This window comes from Pelodiscus sinensis, chromosome 22 (assembly GCF_052426305.1).
Source record: "Pelodiscus sinensis isolate ZL-2025 chromosome 22, ASM5242630v1, whole genome shotgun sequence".
Classification (NCBI taxonomy): domain Eukaryota; kingdom Metazoa; phylum Chordata; order Testudines; family Trionychidae; genus Pelodiscus; species Pelodiscus sinensis.
The window spans coordinates 590,060-609,361 of NC_143073.1; the positions used below are offsets into that span (position 1 = coordinate 590,060).

The following is a 19,302-nucleotide window of genomic DNA, read 5'->3' on the forward strand; positions in this document are numbered from 1 at the left end:
CCAACTTTCGGGTGGCCCAGGGGATGAGTCACCAGGCTGGGAACAAGGAGACTTAAGTGCTAGTCTCAACTCTGACACTGACTCATGGTGAAGCCCTGGTCAAGTTACCTGTGTGACTCAGTCCTACTCACCTCCCTGGGTAAAATTAGGCTCGTTCACCTTGGTAAAATGCTTTGAGGTCCATGGCTAAAACCCCCACAGAAGAGCCAGGATTCATTAATGTGACCTCATTTACTTATGAAGATCCATGTAACAATATTCCTTCTTTAAAGAACCTGCTAGACCAGAGCGGATTTGTTTTGGGACGCCACAGTAACCTGATGGTGATCTGAGGGTATAACTGCCTTGGAGGGGAACCCTGGGTCACAAAGGGCTCTTCACCTAACAGCAAAAGGCAGAAAGAGATCCCACAGCCAGACAAACTCCTAGTCGAGATGTTTAACAGCGAGGACACTGGCGCACACTCCCCAGGGAAGCGGTGGCGTCTCCATCTCCCGAAAGCCAGACCCAGGCTGCTTGCCGTTCTGGAAGGTATGCTTTAGCCAAAGAAGTTATGGGCCCCGAGACAGGGGAAACGGGTGAAGTGTCATGCCCTGTATTACACAGGACACCAAGTACACAGACCGGTGGGTCTGTCGGCCTCAGGCTCTATCGATCTAGGAGCAGAAGGCCTGCAGTGCACGAGACCCCAGTATCTCAAAGCATCTTAGAAGCCATTCAGCCTACACGGTACGATGTGTGAGAGGGAGGCACGTGTATCCCCACGTGAGTGGCTTGCCCTGGAGCACACAGCAAGTCAGAGGCAGATCCAGAAATCAAACCCAGCAGCACCGATGTTCCCAGCTGCCACAATCACCACTGGCCCCTACTACAGGATAATGCAGTGGTCTCCAACCGTTTTACACCGAAGATCGCTTTTTAAATCTCAGAACAGGCGAAGATCTACCGCCCCGCCCCTTCCTTGAAGCCCCGCCCTCTCTATTCTCCTCCTGTCCATCACTTGCTATCCCCAGCCCTTACTTACTCACTCGGATAAAGAGTTTGCTTTTAAATTATGCGCTATATAAAATTAAAATCACGTGTTTATAGTGATGAAATAAATGGTCTGGTTTTTATTCATGCTATTTAAATCTAAAATGAAGCATTTATAATTATACCTTTTGTGGGGACAGAGTTCTGCAGCTGGGGGCAGGGGAGAGGGGACAGGGTGCTGGGAGGGCAGAGGACAGGGTTCTGCAGCTGGGGACAGGGTGCCAGGGGGGACAGAGTTCTGTAGCCGGGGACAGGGGAGAGGGGACAGGGTGCTGGGAGGGCAGAGGACAGAGTTCTGTAGCCGGGGACAGGGGAGAGGGGACAGGGTGCTGGGAGGGCAGAGGACAGGGTTCTGCAGCTGGGGGCAGGGGAGAGGGAACAGGGTGCTGGGAGGGCAGAGGACAGGGTTCTGCAGCTGGGGGCAGGGGAGAGGGGACAGGGTGCTGGGAGGGCAGAGGACAGGGTTCTGCAGCTGGGGGCCCGGGAGAGGGAACAGGGTGCTGGGAGTGCAGAGGACAGGGTTCTGCAGCTGGGGGCAGGGGAGAGGGGACAGGGTGCTGGGAGGGCAGAGGACAGGGTTCTGCAGCTGGGGGCAGGGTGCCACGGGGGACAGAGTTCTGTAGCCGGGGACAGGGGAGAGGGGACAGGGTGCTGGGAGGGCAGAGGACAGGGTTCTGCAGCTGGGGGCAGGGGAGAGGGAACAGGGTGCTGTGAGGGCAGAGGCCAGGGTTCTGCAGCTGGGGGCAGAGGAGAGGGGACAGGGTGCTGGGAGGGCAGAGGACAGGGTTCTGCAGCCGGGGACAGGGTGCCAGTGGCAGCAGAGAGACCCCTGCATCTGCCTCCTCCCAGGATTCTCCCCCCCCCCCGAGGGAAGCCAGCACATGCCTGCCCCGGGGCCAACCCCCCCCCTCCCGCAACGCGGCCTGGCCAACCCCCCCCACAACATGGCCAACCCCGCGGGTGCCTGCCCCGGGGCCAAACCCCCCTCCTGTGACGTGACGCGGCCCAGCCCAGCCAACCCCCTCCCCTCCCGCAGCGCAGTCAAACCCTGGGGCCGACCCCCGCTCCTGCGGCGCAGGGAAACCCCTGCGCTCAACTCACCCCTCTGGCGCCGGCGGCGCAGGGAAGCCTCCGCACTCCTCCTCCAGGGCCGACACTCCCTCCCCCAGCATGCATCAGAGCTGTGGGAGGGGAGCAGCCAGCGCACCTCCAGAACCCCCGGAAGTGACGCGGGCTTCAGGCAGGACTTCCGCCCACCCCACGGGAAGCCGGCACTACACTAGAGGTAGGTAGTGGGGCTTCTCAGGGGTGGCGGTGCCCAAAAGCCTCGCGATCGACTGGTCGAGGCCTCACAATCGACCAGTTGATCGCAATCCACGGGTTGGTGGCCACGGGGATAATGCCAGCCACGGCTAGTCAGCCAGGGGACCTGGGTTACAGGCAGGAGGACCACAGGAAGGACAGGCATGACCACCTACTCGAGTAGCAACAATGACGACTTCATCCGCAGGGTCCATTTTCCTGGAGGCGTTGATGGGTTTCAGGGTGCTCCACACATTAGAATCAGACAGGGGGTCGCAGACAACTTCTAGGAAGCAGAAACATTACGGCTCAAGAGCAGGAACTCTGGCAGTACCAAAGAACAAGGAACTGAAGCTATTCTTTGGCCAGCTACAGCACTAAGCCCCCTTCCGGTGATCCTGGGAGAAACCCTGGCCTCTCTGACACCAACGACATCAGTCCCAGGGGCGTCACTTTGACCCCAGGTGTTCACTGCTCCCCTGCCGCTTTGTCTGGTCACCGCACAGCCCCAAACAGCTGCGTTCGAGCAGGGCACTTTGCAGGCAGGACGCCCCTTCTCCCCCACCTGCCCGCCTCAGGGACGTTCTATGGCCCTCTGGCCTCCAGGGCTCTCGTTGCTTTAACTGTAAACAGTTCACACTGAAAAGGCTGAGGGGGAAGCTGGTGTCACAGGCGTCTGATGCAGGCAAAGCACGGCACATTGCTCTTGTGTTTTGCACACTGGAGTCTCAACGGGCTGGCAGGGTCTTGGGCTTCGCACTGGGACGGAGGCCAGCCCATCGCTCCAAACCCACAGCCAAGAAGGGATTCCCAACCATTCATTAAAGACAGAACCGCTTTCCTCAAGCCCGGGCCAAGCGGGCAGTTTGCTAGGGCCAGATGCAGCCACCCTCGCCTTTAGCTCGGAAGCGTCATCTGTGCCACCACTGGTCCCGGCAGGCAGCGCTTTGGCTTGGATGTGGCCTTCATCATAGCACCCGCTGTGACCACAGATCCCCCTCCAGGCGACAGGTCAGAGCGGCCCTGGGCTGGGCTGGGTCAGCTATTAACAGCCCCACCAGTTCTCCCACCCCCTGCTAGGACAGCACCCACCTGGGCTGGGCGGTGTCAGCTATTAACGGCCCCACCAGTTCTCCCGCCCCCTGCTAGGACAGCACCCACCTGGGCTGGGCGGTGTCAGCTATTAACGGCCCCACCAGTTCTCCCACCCCCGGCTAGGACAGCACCCACCTGGGCTGGGCGGTGTCAGCTATTAACAGCCCCACCAGTTCTCCCACCCCCGGCTAGGACAGCACCCACCTGGGCTGGGCGGTGTCAGCTATTAACGGCCCCACCAGTTCTCCCACCCCCTGCTAGGACAGCACCCACCTGGGCTGGGCGGTGTCAGCTATTAACGGCCCCACCAGTTCTCCCGCCCCCTGCTAGGAGAGCACCCACCTGGGCTGGGCGGTGTCAGCTATTAACGGCCCCACCAGTTCTCCCGCCCCCTGCTAGGACAGCACCCACCTGGGCTGGGCCGTGTCAGCTATTAACGGCCCCACCAGTTCTCCCGCCCCCTGCTAGGACAGCACCCACCTGGGCTGGGTGGTGTCAGCTATTAACAGCCCCACCAGTTCTCCCGCCCCCGGCTAGGAGAGCACCCACCTGGGCTGGGCGGTGTCAGCTATTAACAGCCCCACCAGTTCTCCCGCCCCCGGCTAGGACAGCACCCACCTGGGCTGGGCGGTGTCAGCTATTAACAGCCCCACCAGTTCTCCCGCCCCCTGCTAGGACAGCACCCACCTGGGCTGGGCGGTGTCAGCTATTAACGGCCCCACCAGTTCTCCCGCCCCCTGCTAGGACAGCACCCACCTGGGCTGGGCGGTGTCAGCTATTAACAGCCCCACCAGTTCTCCCGCCCCCTGCTAGGACAGCACCCACCTGGGCTGGGCGGTGTCAGCTATTAACGGCCCCACCAGTTCTCCCGCCCCCTGCTAGGACAGCACCCACCTGGGCGGTGTCAGCTATTAACGGCCCCACCAGTTCTCCCGCCCCCTGCTAGGACAGCACCCACCTGGGCTGGGCTGGGTCAGCTATTAACGGCCCCACCAGTTCTCCCGCCCCCTGCTAGGACAGCACCCACCTGGGCTGGGTCAGCTATTAACGGCCCCACCAGTTCTCCCGCCCCCTGCTAGGACAGCACCCACCTGGGCTGGGCGGTGTCAGCTATTAACAGCCCCACCAGTTCTCCCGCCCCCTGCTAGGACAGCACTCACCTGAGCTGGGTCAGCTATTAACGGCCCCACCAGTTCTCCCGCCCCCTGCTAGGACAGCACCCACCTGGGCTGGGCCGTGTCAGCTATTAACAGCCCCACCAGTTCTCCCGCCCCCTGCTAGGACAGCACCCACCTGGGCTGGACAGTGTCAGCTATTAACAGCCCCACCAGTTCTCCCGCCCCCGGCTAGGACAGCACCCACCTGGGCTGGGCGGTGTCAGCTATTAACAGCCCCACCAGTTCTCCCGCCCCCGGCTAGGACAGCACCCACCTGGGCTGGGCGGTGTCAGCTATTAACAGCCCCACCAGTTCTCCCGCCCCCGGCTAGGACAGCACCCACCTGGGCTGGGCGGTGTCAGCTATTAACAGCCCCACCAGTTCTCCCACCCCCGGCTAGGACAGCACCCACCTGGGCTGGGCGGTGTCAGCTATTAACAGCCCCACCAGTTCTCCCGCCCCCTGCTAGGACAGCACTCACCTGGGCTGAGGCTGAAGGTGCTCTGGATGGAATTGCGTCTCATACAGGTCACCGTGTTGGTGACGGCGTGCATGTGGGCAAACAGCTGCATGGCACACAAAGGGTACTCCGGGCCCGAGCCGTTCCGAGGGAGATTATGGTCTTGGTAGCACTGAGACAAACAGAAATCAACACCTTGCTCTTTAGAACAGTGCGGGAGAGACAGGGCTGGGACTTAGGAGACCTGGGTTTAGTCCCAGTCCCGCTACTGACTCACGGTGTGACCTCAGGCAAGTCATTTCACTTCCCCTACTTATCCTTTCCTCTCCTCCCACTCTTTATCTTGTCCATCTGGACTGCAAGCACCTGCTCCCACTGCATGTACAATGCCGATGCCCTGGTGTGCCACCCTCGGAAAATAATACAGGCAGAGACCTAGGTCTCTCCAGGTTAGAGTCTTCCCTTTCATAGCACCTTCCACCTGAAGATCTCAAAGCACTTCCCACAGGTGGGTGCATGCCAGACCCACCCCCCTTTCAGATGGGTATGAGGCACGGCATAGATTATTTACCCCATCTGCCCTCTCAGGTGAAGACTTTTCACCTGCTCCAGACATTACTCTTACGTGCAAAGAATCTGCCTGTTTCCCCAAACCGCCTCCAAAAGGTTACTCAGCCAGGAAGCTGGCACCTCAGATCAGCGTACGCTAGCGTGGAAGAACACGGTTCCCAACCCAAGGGGCACAGCCAGGCTCCCCTCTGCAGGTGCTAAGGCACGGTACCTGCTTAATAACTTGAGTCTCATTGGCATCTTCAAGCAGAAAGATGGGGAAATGGAAATCCTCGTAAGAAAGCCCATTCCCGAGAGGGTTCCACACAGTCCAGTTGCAGTGAGCGTACTGAGGGCCGTAATCACTGTCATAGACACCTGCGAGACATGGGCGGATCCAGTCACTGGGGAAGAGCAGAGACCGGGAAAGGCAAGGCCTGCTGAGCAAGCGGCCGCAGGCACAGAGAGAGCCACTGCAGGCTAAGAACCCAGCTGAGAAACAGAGCGCGCTGGAGTCCGTGGCCGCAGGAGAGACAGAGCGCTGCCAGGTGAAGAGAATGAGCGATAGCCATCCCGTGCCAAGAGGCTGGCAGGAGCACATACTGAGAGAACGCAAGGTGCACAGAGAACACTGCACTTTGAAAGAGACGCATCGTTTCCTGAGCGCCTCGTGCGCTGGAAGCACCCCAAAGTATTCAATAAGCGCCAATCACTGCAGCACCGACGTGCTGTGCGAACAGCATGAAGGTGAGGGGATGATGAACGCCAACGAACCAACTAACTGTGTGTTCATACTAGGGATGTGACTGTAGAAACATGTGAACAGTTCATCCATAAGCCTGGCCTATCAGTTAACATTCGCGGTTACACACAGGCTCCTGCCCTGCTCCTGTATCAGAGGAGCAGCGCAGGGTGGCAGGCAGGAGTCAGTATGCACAGGGAGCCTGCTTAAAAGCCAGCCCCCATGTGTACCGACTCCTGGGAGCCAAAGGCAGGTACCTGTTTTTCAGTGGTTACACATTCACACAATTACCCACATTTTAACATGCCTAGTTCATACAGCACCTTTCACTGCAAAGCAGTTTGGGCAATCTACACACAGCATAGCAATTCCTTCTGCCACCACCAAACTGCAGCCACCTCTGAGGTGGAACACAGCCCTGGGTTAGCTGCACAGAGCAGTGGGTTTGGGCAGGTAGTGACCAGCCAGTGACGTGAATACCCAATTGAGTCTGCAGGGAGGTAGAATGGGATTCAGAGCGTGGGAATTTGGCCAGGACACTGAGATGAACAGTGCAATGCCGCAAATAGAGCCCCAAGACCTTTCAGTGAGCACAGATGGTCAGATTGAGTTTACCCCTCATCTAAAAGACCAACTGCAGAGACCAGGTCGGTCTGCGTACCGCAGGGAAGAAACTCCTTAGTGAAGCACTGACATCCCTGTCTCGAGCAGGCACGTCAAACTCGAAGCCTACTGAGGGCCGCACAAACGAAAACGGATCGCTTTCAGGGCCCCCAAAGAAAATGTACTTCTATCGGAAAGTTGTAATTATTTATTATTATAGATTGCGTTTTAGGTATATTTGATCATTTCTCAGACCTTGCTTTAATAGAATACAATAATTTGACGTGTAAAATTATTATTTGCCCATATAAAATATTTTTTAATTTAAATATAAATTTAAGATACTTTTAAATTTTGTATATGATACGCAACTTAATTTGTTGCAATAAAAACAGGCATAGACTGGGATTAATCAAATAGAACAAGCTTCTGTGAAAATTTCAGATACTTTGTAAGTTTGAGATTTTGCATAAACATATAATTATTCACACAGTTGCATAAAATTGACATTTATTAATATAAAATATACAATTTGTGCTTTTATCTGGGAATAAATAAACCCTCCCAAAAAGTTAACAAAATATTCCCCTCCTCTCCCCCAGAGCCAGAAACCCCCATACCTCTGTTCTAACCCAATCTCCCTCCGCTCCTCCAGAGCCGCCCCTCCTGCTCTAATGCCTCCCCCCCCCCCGAGCCAGCCCCCCCAACTTAACGTCTCCTCCCTCCCCCAGAGCCAGGCACTCCCCCTCCTCCCCCCCAAGACTAATGACCCCAACCCAACCCTATGAGATCGAACACAATTCCAGCAGAAACTGGATCCTGCTACAGATTGTTAAGCTGCCTAACTGTTAAGCAACACTCCCCACAGCCAGTGTCGAGCTGCAGGTTGTCAGTCTTTTGCAAAACCTTCCTGCTCTGACCCCCACATCCCGAGCCAAACCAAGGGGTTCACGTTGCCTTACCAAATCCATCGTTTGGGCATTGTAAGCCAGGGGAGAATCCTCGTGGGGGGCTGGGTTTGGAGATGGCCACAGCCAGCCCAGAAACTCGCGATGTTCCCTTCAGCCGCAGCATCAGCTCCCTGGAACAGAGAAGGTGGGTGAAACAGCCTCCCCCCAGAGTCCCAGGGAAATCGTACCACAGAGCAAGATTAAGCACATGCAGCAGGAAAAGTATCCCAAAGAAAAAGCCATTCCATAATCTCCACTACTCCCCTGTGAGCGACTTGTGTCCCACAGATGGGGGACCAGTCCCGGCGTCACTCGCAGAGCCAGGAGCGAACCCGGGAATCCTGGGCCATCTACTAAGCTGTCTAGAGAGAGGCTGACAAGTACAAATACAGGCTGCACTCCCCTGCACCGGGACTCTCTTGCCCAGCAGTATCGGTGGTCTGGCAGGACTGCAGCTGAGCGTCCCGCGAAAGGCAAGGCTGGTGGTAGCGGGGCCAGGTGCTCAGTAGCAGGGCCATGAGAGTGGGGGGGGGCAGCCCGTGAGTGCTGGCAGACCAAGGGGGTCTGCATGCCGGCCCGGCCCAGCAGCGGGGACAGAGCCGCGGAAGCCCAACGGGGTCTGTGCACCAGCCCAGCAGCGGGGACAGAGCCGCGGAAGCCCAACGGGGTCTGTGCACCGGCCCAGCAGCGGGGACAGAGCCGCGGAAGCCCAGTGGGGTCTGTGCACCAGCCCAGCAGCGGGGACAGAGCCGCGGAAGCCCAGTGGGGTCTGTGCACCAGCCCAGCAGCGGGGACAGAGCCGCGGAAGCCCAATGGGGTCTGTGCACCGGCCCAGCAGCGGGGACAGAGCCGCGGAAGCCCAGTGGGGTCTGTGCACCAGCCCAGCAGCGGGGACAGAGCCGCGGAAGCCCAACGGGGTCTGTGCACCAGCCCAGCAGCGGAGACAGAGCCGCGGAAGCCCAGTGGGGTCTGTGCACCAGCCCAGCAGCGGGGACAGAGCAGCGGAAGCCCAATGGGGTCTGTGCACCGGCCCAGCAGCGGGGACAGAGCCGCGGAAGCCCAGTGGGGTCTGTGCACCAGCCCAGCAGCGGAGACAGAGCCGCGGAAGCCCAATGGGGTCTGTGCACCAGCCCAGCAGCGGGGACAGAGCCGCGGAAGCCCAACGGGGTCTGTGCACCGGCCCAGCAGCGGGGACAGAGCCGCGGAAGCCCAATGGGGTCTGTGCACCAGCCCAGCAGCGGGGACAGAGCCGCAGAAGCCCAATGGGGTCTGTGCACCGGCCCAGCAGCGGGGACAGAGCCGCGGAAGCCCAGTGGGGTCTGTGCACCGGCCCAGCAGCGGGGACAGAGCCGCGGAAGCCCAGTGGGGTCTGTGCACCAGCCCAGCAGCGGGGACAGAGCCGCGGAAGCCCAACGGGGTCTGTGCGCCAGCCCAGCAGCGGGGACAGAGCCGCGGAAGCCCAGTGGGGTCTGTGCGCCAGCCCAGCAGCGGGGACAGAGCCGCGGAAGCCCAACGGGGTCTGTGCGCCAGCCCAGCAGCAGGGACAGAGCCGCGGAAGCCCAACGGGGTCTGTGCACCAGCCCAGCAGCGGAGACAGAGCCGCGGAAGCCCAACGGGGTCTGTGCACCGGCCCAGCAGCGGGGACAGAGCCGCGGAAGCCCAATGGGGTCTGTGCACCGGCCCAGCAGCGGGGACAGAGCCGCGGAAGCCCAGTGGGGTCTGTGCACCAGCCCAGCAGCGGAGACAGAGGCGCGGAAGCCCAATGGGGTCTGTGCACCGGCCCAGCAGCGGGGACAGAGCCGCGGAAGCCCAGTGGGGTCTGTGCACCAGCCCAGCAGCGGAGACAGAGCCGCGGAAGCCCAATGGGGTCTGTGCACCAGCCCAGCAGCGGGGACAGAGCCGCGGAAGCCCAACGGGGTCTGTGCACCGGCCCAGCAGCGGGGACAGAGCCGCGGAAGCCCAACGGGGTCTGTGCACCGGCCCAGCAGCGGGGACAGAGCAGCGGAAGCCCAACGGGGTCTGTGCACCGGCCCAGCAGCGGGGACAGAGCCGCGGAAGCCCAACGGGGTCTGTGCACCGGCCCAGCAGCGGGGACAGAGCCGCGGAAGCCCAACGGGGTCTGTGCACCGGCCCAGCAGCGGGGACAGAGCCGCGGAAGCCCAACGGGGTCTGTGCACCAGCCCAGCAGCGGGGACAGAGCCGCGGAAGCCCAGTGGGGTCTGTGCACCGGCCCAGCAGCGGGGACAGAGCCGCGGAAGCCCAACGGGGTCTGTGCACCAGCCCAGCAGCGGGGACAGAGCCGCGGAAGCCCAACGGGGTCTGTGCACCAGCCCAGCAGCGGGGACAGAGCCGCGGAAGCCCAACGGGGTCTGTGCGCCGGCCCAGCAGCAGGGACAGAGCCGCGGAAGCCCAACGGGGTCTGTGCGCCGGCCCAGCAGCGGGGACAGAGCCGCGGAAGCCCAACGGGGTCTGTGCGCCAGCCCAGCAGCGGGGACAGAGCCGCGGAAGCCCAACGGGGTCTGTGCGCCAGCCCAGCAGCAGGGACAGAGCCGCGGAAGCCCAACGGAGTCTGTGCACCAGCCCAGCAGCGGGGACAGAGCCGCGGAAGCCCAACGGGGTCTGTGCGCCAGCCCAGCAGCGGGGACAGAGCCGCGGAAGCCCAACGGGGTCTGTGCGCCGGCCCAGCAGCGGGGACAGAGCCGCGGAAGCCCAACGGGGTCTGTGCGCCGGCCCAGCAGCAGGGACAGAGCCGCGGAAGCCCAACGGGGTCTGTGCGCCGGCCCAGCAGCGGGGACAGAGCCGCGGAAGCCCAACGGGGTCTGTGCGCCAGCCCAGCAGCGGGGACAGAGCCGCGGAAGCCCAACGGGGTCTGTGCGCCAGCCCAGCAGCAGGGACAGAGCCGCGGAAGCCCAACGGAGTCTGTGCACCAGCCCAGCAGCGGGGACAGAGCCGCGGAAGCCCAACGGGGTCTGTGCGCCAGCCCAGCAGCGGGGACAGAGCCGCGGAAGCCCAACGGGGTCTGTGCGCCGGCCCAGCAGCGGGGACAGAGCCGCGGAAGCCCAACGGGGTCTGTGCACCAGCCCAGCAGCGGGGACAGAGCCGCGGAAGCCCAACGGGGTCTGTGCGCCGGCCCAGCAGCGGGGACAGAGCCGCGGAAGCCCAACGGGGTCTGTGCGCCAGCCCAGCAGCGGGGACAGAGCCGCGGAAGCCCAACGGGGTCTGTGCGCCAGCCCAGCAGCAGGGACAGAGCCGCGGAAGCCCAACGGAGTCTGTGCACCAGCCCAGCAGCGGGGACAGAGCCGCGGAAGCCCAACGGGGTCTGTGCACCGGCCCAGCAGCGGGGACAGAGCCGCGGAAGCCCAGTGGGGTCTGTGCACCAGCCCAGCAGCGGGGACAGAGCCGCGGAAGCCCAGTGGGGTCTGTGCACCAGCCCAGCAGCGGGGACAGAGCCGCGGAAGCCCAGTGGGGTCTGTGCACCAGCCCAGCAGCGGGGACAGAGCCGCGGCAGCCCGGCTGGCAGTAATGCCAGGCTGCAGCAGACCAGCAGGGGAAGCCCCCTTGGGGCTGCAGCAGGTCGACAGCCTGATTGGGGCTAAAGCTGTGTGCTGCCGTGCCAGCTGTGGTGCTCGAACAACTGCTATGGCAGTGGTGCTGCGGCAGCCGTGTCACCCGGACAGCAGCGGGGCCAAAGGCAGAGGAGGCCGGAGGCAGGGATCGTCCCTGGTCCAGCAAATTCCCTCATCTGGGACCGCTCAGGCCCCAAGGGCGCCGGACTAGTGAGGTTCAGTGTGCACTAACGCACGTGAATATGGCCCGTTCTAGTTTATTTCTCTAAACGTAGGCACAAGGTCTGGTTTTCAGCGTTCGGCTGCTGCAGCCAACAAAGGGTGTCACGGAGGCACTGCCAAAACCAGGCACCCTTCGCAAGGGAAGTCACGATTCCAGATGTGGCTGCTCTCAACACACAGGTGCTTGATCTGTGGCCACTGACGTAGGCCACCCGTTTGCAAGCTGGGCTCCCGCTGTGTCAGCAGAGTTGAACCGGACGGGGGCCCTCACCTGGTGAACAGCTCCCCCTCTAGCAATACCATGTACGGGGGATGAGGTCCATCTGCAAGCACCCAGTTCAGGTCTTGGTCCTTCTCCACCACATGGATTACTCCAGTGTCCCCATTCATGGAGGCTGCAGAGAATGACAAAGTGCTCTAAGCTTCCCCGAAATCCATTCCCCTCAAAGCTGCACACCTCCTGGGCACTTCCGTGAAGGACAGGCCAAGCGGGATTAGTGGGAAGAAGCAACGGACGCACCCAGCTCAGCTACAAGCTGACTAACGACGAAAAAGCACAGCGGTCTCCTAAGTGACTGTCTGAAAGAGAAAGAGACAACTCGGGGACTGTGCCCCCTGCTCGCGATGCTCGCCAATCCCGTCACTGGGGGCAGCCAGGGGGCGCTGGGGCCACGCCAGCCCCGGCCTCTCGGGCCCCCCTCCCTGGCCACAGCCAAGCCTGGCCTCTCAGCTAGCCCCCTCCCCAATATCTTGCCTCCCCCTACACCCTTCCCTGGTCTCTTGGCCCCCCTCTGGCCACTGGAGGAGGGCCAGGGCCAAGTCAGGGGATGGCGGCAGTGGCTCTTCGCTGCGCTCTGGGACCCCGCAGGGAACCACCGCCTCCACTTGTCTCTGGCCAGTCGGGCTGTTGCCTGCCTGGCGCTCCAGCCTCGTGCCCCCCTCCACCAGATTGGAGCGCCAGCCGGCTTCCTTGGAGAGGGAGAAGGAAACCGGAGGCTCCGCCCCAGATCTGGCTTGCGGGGAAGTGCGTGCACTGCTGCGGGGAAGCAGTCCCCACACACGACGCTGGGCTCCAATCTTGGGAGGTATTTTGAGGCTGGAGCACCAGGCAGGTGGCAGCCCAAGCGCAGGCCAGGCAGAGGTGGCGGTTCCCCGCTGGGTCCCAAAGCGCAGGGAGGAGCCGCCGCCGCCGCCGCCACCCCCTGGCTCTCCTGCAGGGGAGCTGAGGGCCAGTGGGGAGCCTAGGGCGCCCCCAAGGAGGGCGGGGAAACCCGAAGCCATGGCTGCTGCTTCCCCTTCTGGGGACTCTGCTCAGGCTGGGGGGCGGGACGACACGGTGTCGCGATGATGTCACTGTTGCCCCACAGGAAAAGTTTCTGTAGAGATTGTAATAACCACCTGCACTTCTAACACAGATTTTATCTGAACAGTCTGATGTACTTTAGCCTCATCAACCAATTAAACGTCACCCGAGTCCCTGGCCTGTTTGACCCTGGCCTCTGCTGTCAGAAACTGGGAACGGGCGACAGACTCGATTCCCGGTTCTGTTCACTCCTCTGGGGCAGCTGGCACTGGCCACTGTGGGCAGACAGGACACTGGGCCAGATGGACCTTTGGTCTGGCCCTTCCTAAGAGAGGCTAACACATACGAGGTGCTTGAGAGGTCTGGGCCAAAGTAGCGGTCAAAACTGTGCTGCTCTAAAGCCAAGTCAGGCTGTGAGCTAGGCAGGGCGGATGGCGCAGAAACATCCCTAAGAGGTGTAAGCTCAGGACACTCACACACAGACATTCTAGCAGGGCGGGTCAGAGCACCCTGATACCAACGTGTTCCCTAAGAGAAGAGGCACCCAAAAGATAAGGGCAGGATGACGGACAGAGATGTGGGTCTACAGGCTGCCCAGCGAATGTTACCTAGCGACGTCAGCGAGGCAATACGTAACGTGTTTGTACCGACGCATGCAATGGAGCCTTTGGCCAGGCCAGGGGGCATTGGGAAGTCCCAGCGCTGACTGGGCTGCAGCCATTGTCACAGGCACACATGTGCTAATGTAACTGCAGACATTGATCCAGGGAGCTAGGACAGTGCTTCATCGGCAATAAACCGGACCACAGGCCTTCACTACAAAGTCTGTAGATTTATTGGGCAGGTCAGCCAAAGTCTACTCTGCGGCCTCTGTCATATGTGCAGAGCCAAGACAGCAGGCCGAAACAACCCCAACACACACCTGCCTCTTGGGGCAAGTGGGAAGATGTTGAATATGAACATTCCTGCGTACAGGGGAAAAGAGACACAGTGATGGGGAGCACAAGGAGGAAACAGAAGAGGCCAGCCAGTGTTCCCTCGAGTTTTTTTTCATCCATGTATGGAACAAATTTTGTTCTGTGCACCAAGGCATGTGCAGATGTGCACTACCAGTAGATGCACATGCGGGCACCCCGCTGATCAGCTGGGCAGCACTTGAATCTCTCCTGGGTGGGAGCCCAAGTGTTTAACTCATCGGGAACACGGGGCCAGCCAACAGCAAGGAAAAAAGGGGACAAATCAGCTTAGAGCTCATCTGGAGAACTACAAGAAGGGGAGAACGTGCGGTGAGCCAGGAGGGGTCCATGCAGCAGAGAAGCCTTGTGCAGGGGAGAGCAGAGCAGGACAAACTGGGACTGGCATAAAAAGACAAGTTTAACGTTTTCCAGCAGCACTTACTGCATCAGACACAGCTCAAGATAGACAGACACGATCACCTTTCCTGCTCAGCAGTTGCTGTAGTTGTCACAGTACTAAGTATTATGGGATTGAGAAAGGAGGTGCCCCTACAACAATCTGTATTAAGAGGTGGCTCACACCACGGTAGGAAAAAGTGGGAGCACCCCCTACAGCAGGGTGGAAGACCATGCACAACTGTTCGGCTCTTCAACTGCTGCTGTCAGGGCTCGCTTGGAAGCACAGCTCACTCCAAGGACACACCACGAGACTCAACCACAAATTAACAAAACGCTGAGTCACAGGAAACCCTTTCTCACAGCACCAAGAGCAGCGGAGGGAGTCTGTTAGACCAGTGCTCATTCCCTGTCACCCTGCCCTTGTCATCCCCAAACCCCACAAACCTCCAAAAGCGGCATTCTCTGCTCCGGCAACATCCGTCATCACCACACATGCTCCTGGACCAGAGAGCCGGGAGCCGAAGGGCAGGAGGGACGGCCGGGGCCAGGGCAATAGGGTCAGCAGCCTGGCTTGGGGCAGCGCAAAACCAGAGCCAGAGTCCCGCGGCAGCCTCCAGCAGCAGCGCAGGGCCAGGCCGGAGTCCTGCAGCAGCGTGGGTTGTTGTGGGGCTGGAGCCCCACAGCAGGGCCTGGGAGCTTGGGGCTGTGGTCAGGGCCCCACAGCAGAGCAGGACTCAAGTCCCCAGGCAGCTTCCTGGAGTGCAGGGTTGGAGTCGAGCTCCACAGCACCGTGGAGTCAGAGCCCGGCAGCAGCCTGCTGGAGCGCGGGGCCGAGCTAGAACCCCGCAGCAACCCCAGGGCTAGAACCCCACAGCAGCCCCCTGGAGCCCCACGGTTGACCCCAGATGTGCTGGGCTGGAACCCTACAGCAGGAGCTGAAGCCTCTGCTGACCAGGAAGCCAGCAGCAGCTGGGTAAGCAACCCAGTCAGGTTGGGGGTGAGGGAGGGAGAGGCATGATGCCTGCTGGGACAGCCTGCCAGCAGAAGGTGATGGGCTTGGGAGCCGGGGGCAGGAGACCTCCCCAGTCCAGCAAATTCTCTCATTAGGGACTGGTCAGTCCTGGTGATGCCAGACCAAGGAGGTCCAACCTGTAGTACAACCACTGCACAACATGAACAAGCTAAAACCTCAGCCCACGAGGGTTTTAAAATAATGTGCTGGACAGAGGAAAGCATGTGCTAGGGAAGATGCTCAACTGATTACACACTCTGGAACCAACTCCATAGGAACACAGGACACGTGACCGACAGCAGCATGGGAGGCAGGTCATCTTACTGAAGTACCTACACGTGCTGAAGTTAATCAGAATTTGCCTGTACAAAACTCAAGGAAATGGACAAAAAAATCACATTACAGAAAAAAATTGAAAGACATTTCACAGTGAGAGGCTTGCACTACAGAGGGACAAGTCAGTGCATATAGCAGCTTGCTTTGGGGAAGACATTAAAGAAGATTTCACCAGAGCTCAAAGGTTTACTATTTGAATATGATGAAATCTACTAACATCTCATGGATATTAAGTTAATTACGTACGACTGTGATAGGACTTCACAGCATGACAGAACGTGGCTGTAAGCCCCTTGCATTGCAGGCACATTGCCAATATAAACTTACTATAAACTATAGTAATTAAAACCATACTAATAAATCCATATACTTTTAAGTGATTAAGCAGATTAACGCCATAGGCTACACACAGCAACAAGAGAGATCAAAGCAATTTTGGGCTGCATATACAAAGTGGCCCCACATCAAAGAAAGAGTGTTCCCAACTCTCAGAATTTTATTGCAGCCTTGATTTAATGATTTTAGGCCAATCTCAGAATCTCTGACGCACTTGAGGTTGGGGAAACAGGAGAAGCAGTGAAGTGACAGCATCTCCCACATGGCTTGTAATGTGATCACAACTAAGTATATGGCTTTCGCTTTTTGGCACTAAATTGCCAAAAAGTCTTTGACCAACTAAAAGGAGTTCAGAAACCAGAAACAAACATTTTTAGTGTTCTCCAAGGGTACATCTACACAGTAATGTTATTTTGAAAGAACTTAGTCCGTGTCTCCACAGCAGGTGGTTATTTCGAAATAATGTCAAAATACTGTCAAGCTGTAGCACTTCTTACTCCAACTCCTGTAACCCTCATTGTATGAAGAGTAAGGGAAGTTGGAGGAAGAGTGCTCTATTTCAAAATAAGTGTAGTGTAGACACTCCCAATTTCGAAATGAGCTATTTCGAACTAAGCTACGCCACTGATGTAGCTCAATTTGCGTAGCTTATTCCTAGGTAAGCCCTGCTGTGTAAACGCACCCCCAGTGAAAAAGGTGGCTGCCTCTACAACTTAAAGTAAAATCACTATTAACAACACTTACATTGACAGCCTACTTGATGAGTGGCATTCAAAAGACGAACACATGGGGCAGTTCTGTTTAAGGGGATATAGATTTTCCTCTCTACAGAATTGGCCCAACAGACACCTGAAGAGAAAGAAACACAATTCAAGATAAATAAGAGATCACAGCCACTTGTTCAGTAAAAAGAACTACTTCAATTTCAAACAGGTCTTGTTGACTTCTGGGTGAAAGTAAAAGGCGTCCGGTCAGGGTGAAAATGAAAGGCAGCTAAGTTGTGAAGCAACCAATTCCCACCCGCCAACACCCCAGGACAGGAACATCACCAGCCTGATGCTGACTTGACCCCCCCCCCCCTCCCAGCAGGAGAGGAAATTGTCTGTTTCCTTCAACCGATCCTAGCTGCCCCCCCCCCCCCCACTGGGCCAAGTCCAGCCGCCCCTCCAGAGACCTTCCTTCAGACTGGGCTGCCCCAAGCCAAGACAGGGAGCCCATGAGGCCCCAGGGGAAGGGCCCCGCGCCTGCCGGCCCCCCCCCCCCGGCCCCAGGGGAAGGGCCCCGCGCCTGCCGGCCCCCCCCCCCGGCCCCAGGGGAAGGGCCCCGCGCCTGCCGGCCCCCCCCCCCCCCCCCCCCGGCCCCAGGGGAAGGGGGCCCCGCGCCCCAGCCGGCCCCCCCCCCCCGGCCCCAGGGGAAGGGCCCCGCGCCTGCCGGGGCCCCCCCCCCCCCGGCCCCAGGGGAAGGGCCCCGCGCCCGCCGCCGCCCCCCCCCCCCGGCCCCAGGGGAAGGGCCCCGCGCCTGCCGGCCCCCCCCCCCCGGCCCCAGGGGAAGGGCCCCGCGCCTGCCGGCCCCCCCCCCCCGGCCCCAGGGGAAGGGCCCCGCGCCTGCCGGCCCCCCCCCCCCCGGCCCCAGGGGAAGGGCCCCGCGCCTGCCGCCCCCCCCCCCGGCCCCAGGGGAAGGGCCCCGCGCCTGCCGGCCCCCCCCCCCGGCCCCAGGGGAAGGGCCCCGCGCCTGCCGGCCCCCCCCCCCGGCCCCAGGGGAAGGGCCCCGCGCCTGCCGCCCCCCCCCGCCCCAGGGGAAGGGCCCCGCGCCTGCCGCCGCCCCCCCCGCCCCAGGGGAGGGCCCCGCGCCTCACCGCAGCCCAGCGCGCAGAGCAGGATCCCGCCGAGCCAGGCCTCCGCTCCCCTCCCCGCCGCCATCTTCGCCGCCGCTTCCGCTTCCGGCCGGCCCCGGCATGGCCCCGCTGCGCGCGCACCCGGAAGCGCCGCTCTGCCCTGCGGAGGCCGCCCGCTCGGTGGTGCCGGAAGCGGAAGCGGCGCCGGGGTCGACGTGGAGGCTCGAGGCCGAGGGCGAGTCCGGCCGGCGGGGGCGGGAGCCGCGATGCTGACCAAGTTCGAGACCAAGTCGGCCCGGGTGAAAGGTACCGAGCCCCCCCCCGCGAGCCCTCCCGAGACCGCTCCTCGGGCCCCGCCCCCCGAGCCCCCCCCGCCCCGAGACCGCTCCTCGCCCCCCCCGCGAGCCCCCCCGAGACCCCCCCCCCCCCGAGCCCCCCCGCCCCGAGACCGCTCCGAGCCCCCCCCCCCCGCGAGCCCTCCCGAGACCCCCCCCCCGAGCCCCCCCCCCCCGAGACCGCTCCGCCCCCGCCGCCCCGAGCCCCCCCCCGCGAGCCCCCCCGAGCCCCCCCCCCGCCCCTTCTGCCCCGAGACCGCTCCTCGGCCCCCCCGCGAGCCCCCCCCCCCCCGCCCCCCCGAGCCCCCCGCCCCGAGCCCCCCCGCGAGCCCTCCCCCCCCGCCCCGAGACCCCCCCCCCCCGCGAGCCCCCCCCCCCCCGCCCCGAGACCGCTCCGAGCCCCCCCGCGAGCCCCCCCGAGCCCCCCGCCCCTTCTGCCCCACAGACTGTTCCTCTTTAGCCGCCCCATCCAGCCCCCGGCCCCAGCGCGATTCCCCCCCCCCCCCCCGGCCCCGGGCTTCAACCCCCCCGCCCCAGACACTGTTCCTCCTCTCCCCCCGCCCGCTCGGCCCCAGGCTTCACCCGCCCCCGCGAGCTCCCTCTGCCCCAGAGTCTGGTCCGGCCGCCCCACACGGAATGAGCCTGTTTCGGAGCAACGCGTCCTCACTGCAGGGAGCCTGCAGGTCCGTCCAGCCCAGCCCCCGCGTGTGGGCCCTGCCAGGCAGCCCCAGGGGGAGTGATTCCCAATAACAGCCCTGGGGCATCCACACGGCCCCTGTCTCGGGGGCGGCGCTGTTCCCCGTGGGAGGAGGTTCACGGAAGTGTTAGACACCCCCCTCGTGCCTGCAGCGGGGTCACAAGGGTGTAGAAACTGAGCCCCAAGTAAATAATCCACACCCAGCCCCCTAGTTCTGGTTGGGAAGAGCCCTAATCTTGCTGCCAGTAGCTGTGCTGGGAGTTTGCTAGAAATGCTCCTGGTGTAGTTCCTGGATTTGTAGATGGTGGTGTTCCTATAAAGTGTCAGTTCTATCCTCCCCCTGCAACTGATGGTCAAATACATGTTGTTGTCTGGTTAGTCGTATTTAGAAATTATGTTTTTTTAAAAAGTCTGTG

At 61.1% G+C, this 19,302-nt stretch overlaps 2 protein-coding genes across 3 annotated transcripts in view; one reads left to right on the forward strand and one right to left on the reverse strand.

Annotated features, from left to right (window-relative positions):
• Positions 1–18,006, reverse strand: part of NCSTN (nicastrin) — a 32,974-nt gene extending 14,968 nt beyond the window's left edge. Inside the window, exons 1-7 of one of the 2 annotated variants that reach the window (XM_075908336.2) lie at positions 17,876–18,006; positions 16,765–16,869; positions 11,950–12,073; positions 7,903–8,021; positions 5,828–5,973; positions 5,068–5,218; positions 2,511–2,620 (exon numbers count right to left, since the gene is read on the reverse strand). In XM_075908336.2, the coding sequence (XP_075764451.1) occupies positions 2,511–2,620; positions 5,068–5,218; positions 5,828–5,973; positions 7,903–8,021; positions 11,950–12,073; positions 16,765–16,869; positions 17,876–17,939 (819 nt within the window). In that variant the 5' untranslated portion in view covers positions 17,940–18,006. The remainder of the gene's footprint in view (positions 1–2,510; positions 2,621–5,067; positions 5,219–5,827; positions 5,974–7,902; positions 8,022–11,949; positions 12,074–16,764; positions 16,870–17,875) is intronic. The other variant, XM_075908337.2, reaches the window with a different exon arrangement.
• A 21-nt stretch (positions 18,007–18,027) lies between these two features.
• The window catches only part of COPA (coat protein complex I subunit alpha), a 44,628-nt gene continuing 43,353 nt past the window's right edge, over positions 18,028–19,302 (forward strand). The window contains exon 1 of the mRNA XM_075908334.2: positions 18,028–18,160. Within this exon, the coding sequence (XP_075764449.2) occupies positions 18,121–18,160 (40 nt within the window). The 5' untranslated portion in view covers positions 18,028–18,120. The remainder of the gene's footprint in view (positions 18,161–19,302) is intronic.